At 41.5% G+C, this 10,839-nt stretch overlaps 1 protein-coding gene across 6 annotated transcripts in view; it reads right to left on the reverse strand.

The window, feature by feature from the left end:
* Positions 1 to 10,614, reverse strand: part of APBB2 (amyloid beta precursor protein binding family B member 2) — a 103,082-nt gene extending 92,468 nt beyond the window's left edge. For all 6 annotated transcript variants that reach the window (XM_086611604.1, XM_086611602.1, XM_086611601.1 and 3 more), the window contains exons 1-2: positions 10,596 to 10,614; positions 5,702 to 6,502 (exon numbers count right to left, since the gene is read on the reverse strand). In XM_086611604.1, the coding sequence (XP_086467730.1) occupies positions 5,702 to 6,502; positions 10,596 to 10,614 (820 nt within the window). The remainder of the gene's footprint in view (positions 1 to 5,701; positions 6,503 to 10,595) is intronic.
* Positions 10,615 to 10,839: the final 225 nt, after the last annotated feature.

Raw genomic sequence — 10,839 nt, forward strand, 5'->3', positions numbered from 1 at the left:
ATTTTTATTGTATTAGAGGTCTATTTATCCAGACATACCGTTATTTCAGAACACCAAGCTCTATTTACAAGAGTGACACTCCTGATCCCAAAGGCCAGTCTCATCACTGTCGTTTCTGCACTGGGTTGAACTCATTTATTCGTAACCAGCCATTAAACTGCCCTCCCTGATTTGCTCAGAGACCCGCAGCAGACAGGCATTTGCTATGTGGCAGGGGCATACAGCAGCTGCACTCCAAAAAAAAGGATGGTTGCACTTTTCATACCCCTTTGAATGACATTTTCCACCAGGGAGAAACAAGGCATTGTGCGAGCCAAAGGCTGAGAAGCTGGGGAGCCACAGGAGGCTGCTGCCCCTGCGCAGTCTCCCACAGCTCTGAAGACAGCAAGGAGAGCAACTGTTCCAGAGCAAGAAAACCTGAGGCTCTCTAGCACTGAGCATCCCACATCTCAGGGACTTTCCGAATTATGGTGTTATTTCCCTGATCTGGAAGGAGAGGAGGTTGTCCAAAGTAAGATAAAACAGGAAGCAAAAGCAAATTCCAGTATTTTTCTGGGCTTTGAGGCAAAAAATTTCCTTTTTTTCCCCAGAGAATCACAGAATCATAGAATGGTTTGGGTTGGAAGGGACCTTAAAGATCACCAAGTTCCAACCCCAATGCCATGGGCAGGGACACCTTCCACTTCAGGTTGCTCAAAGCCTCATCCAACCTGGCCTTGAGCACTTCCAGGGATGGGGCAGCCAGAACTCCCCAGGGCAACCTGTTCTAGTACCTCACCATCCTCACAGTGAAGAATTTTTTCCTTATATCTGATCAAAATCTCCCCTCTTTCAGTTTAAAGCCATTGCCCCTTGTCCTACCACTACACACCCTTGCAAAAAGTCCCTCTCCAGCTTTCCTGTAGGCTTCCTTGAAGTACTAGAAGGCTGCTGGAAGGTCTCCCCGGAGCCTTCTTTTTTCCAGGCTGAAAAACCCCAACTCTCTCAGCCTGTCTTCATAGGAGAGGTGCTCCAGCCCTCGGATCATTTTCACGGCCCTCCTCTGGACTCACTCCAGCAGTTCCATGTCCTTCTTACTTTGGGGGCCCCAGAGCTGAACACAGTATTCCAGGTGGGGTCTCACGAGAGCAGAGCAGAGGGGCAGAATCACCTCCCTCGACCTGCTGGCCACACTTCTTTTGATACAGCCCAGGATACGGTTGGCTTTCCGGGCTGCAAGTGCACATTGCCAGCTCATGTTGAGCTTCTCATCAACCAGAATTCTCATTCCTAATTCAGAGATTATTACACAGAGAGTTGCATTTTACTAAGAACAGACAACATTCCACTGAAACTGTTTTTCAGATGACAAGAAGTTTAAGAAATGTGCCTGCCTTCTAAAGATGTTCTAGTGAGCTGCTGTTTCTTTAAAAAAAAAAAAAGCAGCCACAAACAGAAAACAGCACTAGCATCACCCTCATCCTAGTAGGGGGTGTAATAGCACAAGATATGTTTCCTTTGAAAACTAGACTAAGGAAATTTTCTGGAGAGAGGGAGAGGAAGCATTTGCTGTGATTTAAAACCAGCTCTGTGCCATCTGCAGTTTTAAAGACATCTGGAGCTGGTCTTTGGTAACCCACAACACGCTTTCTCAATGTCAGCAGTCAGCTGGATGGGTGCAGTTGGTCTTAAAGCCAGTGGAGGAAAGCTAAAAGTCCTTATATATAAAAAAAAAAAATCTCTGGAAGTCAATGTAGTTCTTATCAAGAAGATGATATAGATTATTTCTTTGGAGGAAGGAAAGAAGAGTTTCCTCAAAACACAATTTTTATACTGTACTGTGCTTGTGGTGTCCAGTGCCCCTGTTATTAACGGACGACTACATTTGTTTAAAAACATTAGTAATCAACAACATTAACATCGGTTTAATGTCCAGCCAGTTGTTTTGCATCTTTAGATTGGGCTTATTTTTGCCTCCTCGTTCAGAAAAACAGTTAAGCCTCTTGAAAACACCTTTTCAGTAGATCACAGATAAAAGTGTACTATCCTAAGGAGAGTTCAGCATGATTTTGTCTGAACAGTGATGCAGCCTCAGTGCAAACAATTAGGCTTAAGGGTAAATTTTTCAGGGCCTTTGAACTACACACCTCCAAAACAAAACACATGAAAACAAAACCAGAAACCCCAACATAAAACAACATTAAGTTTTCCAGGATTTGAATAACAAATCGTGGTAACAGATGGGAGAAGATGACAAAACAATTCAGAAGCCTTCGAAGTAGTATATTGTCATTTTCAACAGTGTCCTCTCAGTAAAACAGTATTTCTATCATGTTGCTATGTATACTAAAGTGCTAAATATAATCTCTGGACTGAATATTAATAATTCTCCAGGTATCTGCTAGATGACAAGCTTTAATGGATTAACTGTTCTCAAAATCGTATCTTTTTGCTCCTTCCCAGAAGCCATATGACTAAAACTGTCTACTTTTGCAGATTTTTCTCCCAGATGTCCTTCTCTCCTTGGTCCCTAACACTGACTACTGGAGCACAAATGCAAGGGTTGGAGAGCACTGAGAACCTGATGCTTTCCTTGCACCCAGACACACTGGCAGTGAGGAGCTCTGGCCATGCCCAAAGTCTTGGGCCTCCATGATGGGCACCACCAGGGCGCACTGCCTGACTCCCCAGTCAGGAGGGCTTCTCTTCACCCATGCTGGTACATAGGGATAACAAGGAATGAAAGATTACACTGAAAAGACTGGAAACATCTACTGCAGGTTCAAGCACCATGTGCCTCTGGAGCAGATGGCCCGAACAGGTTGGGGCAACACCTCCACTGAAGGGACGTTTAAGCCAGATCAGACAATCACAACAGAGCCGAGAGACCATCAGTCCCTGCTTTCTGAGGTTTCTTCTTATCTGCTCCTAGATGTAGGTGCTCTCATCTACTCCGTGGCTTCAGAGGGGCTAGATAAGACCCTCTGGGAATCTCTCAGGCTTTCAGTTAACCACTACTGACATAAATGCACAGGATGCATTTTCTACTTGTGGGAAACCACTTCTCAGTCCCCAGCATGGCAGAAGGGTGCAAGGGGTTTTGGGAAGCAGCAAGTGTTACTTGACTTCCTGCAGTACTGCAACTGCACCCACTGCTGTAGCACCCAAGCTATTTAGCAAGTAAGGTAACTCCCGTAGCTTGACCTGGCACAGTGAAAGACGAATGCTTGTCCATCAGCACCACAGTAACTCAAGCAACTCTTGGGAAGCAAATGGAAAAGGCACAGGTGTTTACAATGACCCTGCCTGAAAAAAGAAAGTTCAGTTCATTTACTCAACTTTTATTTCACGTCTTATTCTATTACCCCTCACACATCCTTGGAGATATAGGAACTTGCCTAGGGACAGCACATTACTCAAATCTAAAAGGCTGGAGCCCCCAAGTACAACTAGAAAATTTACTCCCGGATTTGCCCAGTTGTCAGTTCTGCTTTTTCTACACCAGCATCATCACTTTTTGCACCTCCCTTCTCAACCTCCCAGAAGGAGCTGCAGGGGAGCCTGAAAACTGGCCTGTTTTATCACATCCAAAAGCCATCCTGGCACTCACAGCAACTCAACATTTTATTTCTTAGCTCTCTTATCAACGTATCAGTTGATAGCCCATTGTGGAAAAAAACTTGTAACAATGAAATAATTTTATCAGAGTGGAGGTAAATTCAAGATAGTCAATAATTCTAAAAGACGGAGGTCTGTAAATCGCAAGTCGCAACAGTTGGATGTTTTTAGTGTCCATGAATACTTATATATGTAGGCATCTTAACACCAGCGATCCAATCCAGAATGACAGGTCCTATGTCCTACTTGTTGCTCCCTGACAATAACCACAGGGATGAGAAAGAAACACTTCTACCACTTTGAACTTGAAAGGTAATTTTGAGGTTTTCTAGGGCTTTCTGTTTAACTCTTTTCTTATAGAAACTGCAGTCAGATATCTGGACATCTTTTCTATTACTATCGGTTTATAATATATGGGTTGCTAGTATGGTGAAAGTAGTGGAGAATTTAAAAAAGACTTTATTCTGCTTTAGAAGAGCAATGAGCTCTGAGGGCTTTATTAATTGATATTTTTAAATTATTTTTCAAATGAGGAAATTCCCCATACTCAGCAAAGTTCCCCTTTATTTCCATAGTGCAAACAAACCACAGCTTAGGTAACACTTGGTTACTTAAATAAGCAAGCTTGCCAACACCTCAAAATGGCTTAGAAAAATCCCTCTTCCTGAGTGCTGAAAGAGCTTGTACACCGTATAGAGGCAATATGCACGTGGTAAGGAAATTTTAAATACATTATTTAAAAGGAAACAAGACTTATGCTAGCTCTTAGCATCTTAGGCCACCCTTACTTAGACTACTCAAAATTACTCTAATTTAGTTTTCAGTGAATCTACATTTTCTACTCACAGTTTCTTACTGCCAAACCTGGGGAAAGTACAAAGCCAGAAGGAGCCAACAAGCTCAGCATTAAGTTATCTAAATACCTCCTATTGACAGCTTCTCCATAAAATCTTACCAGTGATATCACACACATATTATATCAAGTATCCTGAGAAATAATATTAACTCAAACAGCAATTTTAGTCAATGGAAAACTTTTTCGTTTCGCACGTGAAGAGGCGACTTCATGAAAATTTTCTCTCTTAACAGCAAAAGTCTGTTACACATCAAAAAGAAGACCAGAAGATTCATTATATGTCACATAATGGGGATTTCTGGTTTGACTTTAAAAATCTCTACACATAGAAATAAAACTCACTATTGTCATAATCAAGCACAACTGACACAGTGCAGCTGTGGATTTGGACCGTGGTGACCTCCAAAACAGTATAATCTCTGCACTGTAACAATGAAATCACTTAAAATACAAACAATATATGACAAACTTTTTTAGCCCCATGTCATCCTTAAGAATCAGATCACCTCCCCTCATCCTGACAAAGTTGTACCTTTCTATACTGGCTTGGATATTAAAAAAAAAAATTACAAACTCCATTGACTGGAGTAAATGATATCTCCAGAGTTTTAAAAATAATAGAGATCTACTGCAAATCACAACAGAGCCAGTGCAGAAGTCATCATTACTGTTCAAATAATTAATGAGCCCAAGCTTCCAAAATATGAAATGCCACGGTTTCAGCTTCTCAGTTACTGTATGGAACTGCTGCCCAAAGAAAACAAAAATGGCCCAAGGTTTGGGAGGACTTTTTTTTAAGAGTATCATCAAATGACTGGGGATGGATAGAAAAGTAAAAATTTTTGCTGAACCTAAAAATGATTGCTCTGAAAAGTCTGTTTGTTGTGCGTAGGCAGCTATCATGAGTTTAGCATCTCCAGACAAACAGGTACTTCTCCCGACATGTACCCACTGATTAGTGAAGAGCAAGTATTTCTTACTAGCAAAAGGTGCAATTAGCATATTTTTAGGACCCTGTCTATAGCATTCGCTTGTGCCTTTCCTAAAGCAGCAGTAAAGCTGCTAGGACTGAAGGGAAAGCTGCCAAGCGTTCCCAAGCAGACAAGGACCTAAGTGCAATCCCAGCGCTTGTGTTTTGATGCAATCCACTTCCCCACGAAAAGCACCGCTAAATCGCCTCTCTCCTTCCAGCTGCCAGAGAGAGGAGTTACGCAAGGCACTTCTAAAACAGCGGCTTTACTTGCGTACCTGTTTCGTCGGGCGAGCTTGGCGAGGCGCTGTCCTGGGACAGCGTAGTCCAGCTGGAGTCCTCATCGCTTGGGGCCAGGTTTTGAATCCTATGGAGGGCACAATCTGTTTTGGCCCCAGTTTTTGGGTGGTCTTTCTTAGTCTCAGGGCTTGACGACACAGTGGCAACTTGGCCATCCTCTGGGCTCGACAGCTTGGTTTGTTTGCGGGGCAGGACTTCTCCGTTGACAATAACGGTAGAAGCCTGGCTGTTGCTTTGTGCAGATTTATCTTCCATCGCAACAAAACTCTGCTCTAGCTCTCTAGCAGATGTCTCTAGATCCGCATAGTAATTCAGGAAGCTCTTGGTCCTCCTTGGCTGCGAGGGTAATATTTCACAGCCAGAGGAGTCCTGCGGGATCGGCTCTTTGCCCTCAAACTTCTCAGAAGTTACATTTATGCCCGCAGTGGTACTGAGGTTTTTGTTGGGATCCTGCTGTCCCTGCTCGGCGGCTTTCCTGAGCTGGTTTTCTCCATTCTTCACCAGCTTTATATTGGCAGAACTGTTCCCCAGAAGGGGCTGCGCTGCTGGATCGGAAAGACCCATGGCTGTCTGAATATTAGTCAGCGCATATTTTTTCCTGCATTTCGGGGGAGTGCTGTTCTTGGTCTCCGTGTGCCTAATTTCCGCATTCAGAAGTTCATTATGAGAGGAGCGCAGGTTAAGGGTGTTTGGTGGGGTGGCGGGGTTGTTGCGGTTCACAACATCCGTCGTGCTGCTGCTTGCCATAAACACTGACAACGCGTCCACGCCGGAATCGACTAGAAAAACAAAAGAAACAGTTGTGAAACACATTCATTATATACACTACTTTGCTAAGGCTTCTGGTAAAGGGATGCAGCACTTTATGTAATTGTTTTATAGTAGGAAAATTACCACAACCTAAGTGGGTAAGAGGATAGACAAAAGCTTAGCTTATTAAATAAGGAAAAACAGAAGCAGAAAAACACAGACAGATCATCAGGACCATGAAGCTGAGAAAAAGCAGAAAGCTTCACCCTACACAAGGCAGTTTTAAGGCATTTTTTTTTTCATGTCTGATTCTGTTGCAGGTAGGCTTGGGAACAGGAGACGTGCCCTTTGCAAATGCCTGGGAGTCCAGAAGTCATCCTTACCATCACTTCATTTTAGTATTTCACCTCTACCTCCAACAAGGAGGAAGGGAAGAGCTCCTCAAGCGTTCATTCACTACGAAGCAGAAAATTTGAGAAATTTCTAAGCAGATTGCAGGCAGATGCTCCTACTTTTTCACCTAGGGTAGAACTCAAGTACTGTAAATTTCAAGCCTGTCTGGTCAGTCAGTTGTTGCCTCTTAACACCTGCATTTTCTCTGCTCTTTCCCTGTCTTCTCTCACACCTTTTTTTTTTGTTTTTTTTTGATGGAGAAGTAGAGGGTCAGAAGGCAGCGAATACAAAGAGTATTTCACAACACTATATTTGATTTTGGGTAGTGGGGTGGAATAAATCCATTGCATTAGAGCAGGATATTTTGTCAATCAACTTTAAAAAAAGAGCTGCTCCAGAGACGAAGATAGCTCACTGTTTCTACAGCTCACAAAATTCAAACTTCAGGATAAAATATACATCTCAGGGTAGAGTACACATTTCACAGTTAAATAAAATCATTGCACAGTTCACATTTTGAAAAATATTAAGTTTGTCAAGGGAACAGATTTTTAGACTATGAAAAAAATGATCAAAGGTATATTTTTTAAAAACTTTGTCATTTGTTTCTGTAATGCCTATTTATGGCTCCCACTAATCTGCATAAATACTTCATGAACATCTCAATTTACATACTGTAGTAGTCGCTGTTGTTTGACACCTGGGAACCAAATTAGAGGCCAATTAATAAATCACTCCCACCTGCCACAGCATGAAAGAGTCTTTCTGCTGTTCCTAATTCTCAGATATCACTGACTGCTTATATTGCACATAAAAACATATCTGGGGCTTATCCAGGAATGAAAAGCTATAATTTGAGCTAGCCGATGACAGATCATTCCAGCTGAGTTCTGCTGCATCCTTGTATATTTGATATATGACAGAACCGACTGCTGTACAGATTTACAAGAGATTAAATATATGGGTTTTAAAAGAACACATACATAAACACAGAGTGAAAAGGAGTACTTCACAGCACTACCTAAATGCACACACAGTTGCTACCGTTTCCCTCTCTTTGATGTGCTGTCAAAGCTGCACGCTTCCAGTCATCACTCTGGTTTATTTGAAATCAAGCATACCAAGTATACTCTTTGTTCCCTGAATCACTCACCTAGAACAACTTCTAAAACTTGTTCAAAACAAAATTCAAACTAAATTTTACAAATTTTCATGTCTGCCATTTCCTCAGGCACCAGTGAGTGAGCATAGACCAACTGCAAATTCTTCAGAAGACAGACCACTTCACATGCACTGTGCAAAGTCATCAGCTTAGGAAACAGCTAACAATAGACAATTTCAGCTTTAGCCACAAACTTGTACTTCTCAAATACATCTATAGATGTTACTTTTTGCATCTTGCCTAAAAAAAAACAAGTCTAATGCAAGCAAGGTCACATCTGATCCAACATAATGTTATCAAAGCACATGTTTTAATTCAAAAACATGAAGTGGCCTGTGTTTATGGACTGGCTACTTAATTTTATTTTTTTTTTCAATCAGTTAAAAGTCTGACAATCTAGAAGTCACACAAGAAATAAATTTACAGGGCAGGATAATTTCGACCCACCACCTGATCTTTAGAACTTCCAGAATTGCACAGTACCTATGGATTTCACTAGCTTACATTTTACTTTATGCTTCGGCAAATTAAAACAAACATTTATTTTTTTCATCAATAAATACAACTGCCACAATGTGGAACAAGACTGAAATTTATTCTTGTTCTTTGTTACAAGTGAGCTGCTTCATACAATGTTTGCCACTATTTTTACCACTGAACAAATTTCTTAAAAAATAATCTTCCTAGATAAAGCTTAAGTATCTGCCTGCCGGATTATCTTTAGTCAGTCTCCTGCATTAGCATTTCACTTATCAAAAATACTGTAAGAATAAGCACATAAAAACATTGAAACAAAATGTATTATGTTTTACTAATTTGCTTGATAAAGCTCCCCCATGGATTTATGATGGACATTGGCAAATTGATCAATGACTGAGACAAAGCCTCCAGAAGCCTTTGCGACCCAAGCAGTGTTTGTAAGTAAGTTGAGTGCTAAGGTGGGTTGGTGTATGATCATGAAGCAGAAAAATGTCAAATGACACCACCTCCCGTCCTGCCCCCCTTTCAAATGATCCAGTTGATCAAATCAGCATCATCAAACGATCATTGAACGTGCAAACAGTACCACGAGGCACACACAGAGAGGAGCAGGCTGTCCTCTCAAAAGGCCAGGTGTCTGCTCGCTGGCCGTCACCCTGCGCTCCCAGTCCGACCCTGGGATACACGCAGTCGGCATCCCTCTGCTCTTGGAAACAGATAGAAAGACGAGAAAAAGGGAAGCAATGAAAGAGGCAAAAAGAGAACAAGAAATACAGATGGGAAGAGGCAAGTCTTGCATCTCAAAGGCTATCAGACAAGGACTAACTAAAGCGCTGGAAAACATCTGAGCCCAAGAAAATGCTTAAAAGCACTGAAAACTCCCTAGATTGCGTAGTAGAATGGCATAAGGAAAAAGAGTGATAGCCTGTCCCTCCTCCTGTATACTGGACACGGTGATGCTCGAACACGTCACTTACCCCAGAGGAATCACATCCCAACTTTCTAATTAAAAACTTCAAGGAAATGCAACTTCTTCCTGTGCCTATAATTTCAAGACCAAAATTCTAATCGCTGACTTCCTATATCTTTTTTTTTTTTTTTTGTCTCTCCCACTGACCCTGCCTCCCTTGCTGCAGGGGGACCTAATGCACACTGGTGCTGCGCCCCTCACCAGCTCACCAACACCCCATGCCAGGAGTCCTGCACCCAGGTATCCTGCTGCAGGCAGACCCTGACATCCCTGCTTGGGCAGCTCCTCACGCTGCCTGGTCACCAGCAAGGACAATGCTACTGGCACAGGGAATCCTTTTTTCAACTCCTCTGCCTTCTACTGAAAAGCAAACACAAATGGACAAGCAGACCAGGAATCACTGAGTTGATACATATATCTCAGCTAAAGCAGGTGAACAGAGGTAAGTTGTAAGCAAGTAAAAATAGGGTATTATAATAAAAAATATTGGACTCTGGTGAAAAACTACGAATAATCAGGAGGCTATCATTACTGGGAATAATAACATATTATTAAAACGTTGGTGCTTAATGACAGCACTTAACTAGGTAGAAGATCTGTCACAGCAATTCGTTGATGATTTTAGCTTCCTTACTTTTTAACACAAATGGCAATCTCAACTGAATACTTCTAACGTTTAGAAACATACCTACAGATACAGATTACACTTTCACCACTATAATGTGCTGAACACCAAGTAGTGCCAATTTTCTAAGCATCATAACACAAATAACACTATTACTTGAATGGTTTTTAGTGATGTTTTTCAATCTTGTCAAAAACCTTACAGAGCTAAAACAAGGACAGAGAAAATGCCACTGCAAACAAAACAGTGCGTGACTGATTTGTCTTTACCTCTAATAAGACTTTTTGCATTGTACTGTCGATAGGAATAGTTTTTTTTAAAGCTGAATAGAGTTTATTCAAAAACGCACTGCTAAAAAGAAATTAAAGTCTTTGGTCTTTTTCATGTGTAAGTGCAAAATGAAAGCAAAATATGGGCCTGGGAAGAAAAAGGAGGAAAGAGGAAGAAAGTTTCACATATTTGCATAGCAGAATCTTTTAAAGGGCATCTGACCTGGAAGTACTTCTGACATGGCTCACGGGGCGTCAGCAATGCATCAGGAAATAGATTATAATTTGAAATCTGAAAAGAGGGATCATTTAAGAATTAAAAACAAAGGAAAACACAAAATAAAAATACCACATTTCAGAAGCTCCTGAGAGATGTTAAGCATTCTAAACAAACCCCGGTAATGTAACAGTGAGGATCTTTTGAGCTTTCAATGATATTCAACAGTCATTAAAGTATGGAAGAGACT

Source organism: Tauraco erythrolophus, chromosome 5, assembly GCF_009769465.1.
Source record: "Tauraco erythrolophus isolate bTauEry1 chromosome 5, bTauEry1.pri, whole genome shotgun sequence".
Taxonomy (NCBI): Eukaryota; Metazoa; Chordata; class Aves; order Musophagiformes; family Musophagidae; genus Tauraco; species Tauraco erythrolophus.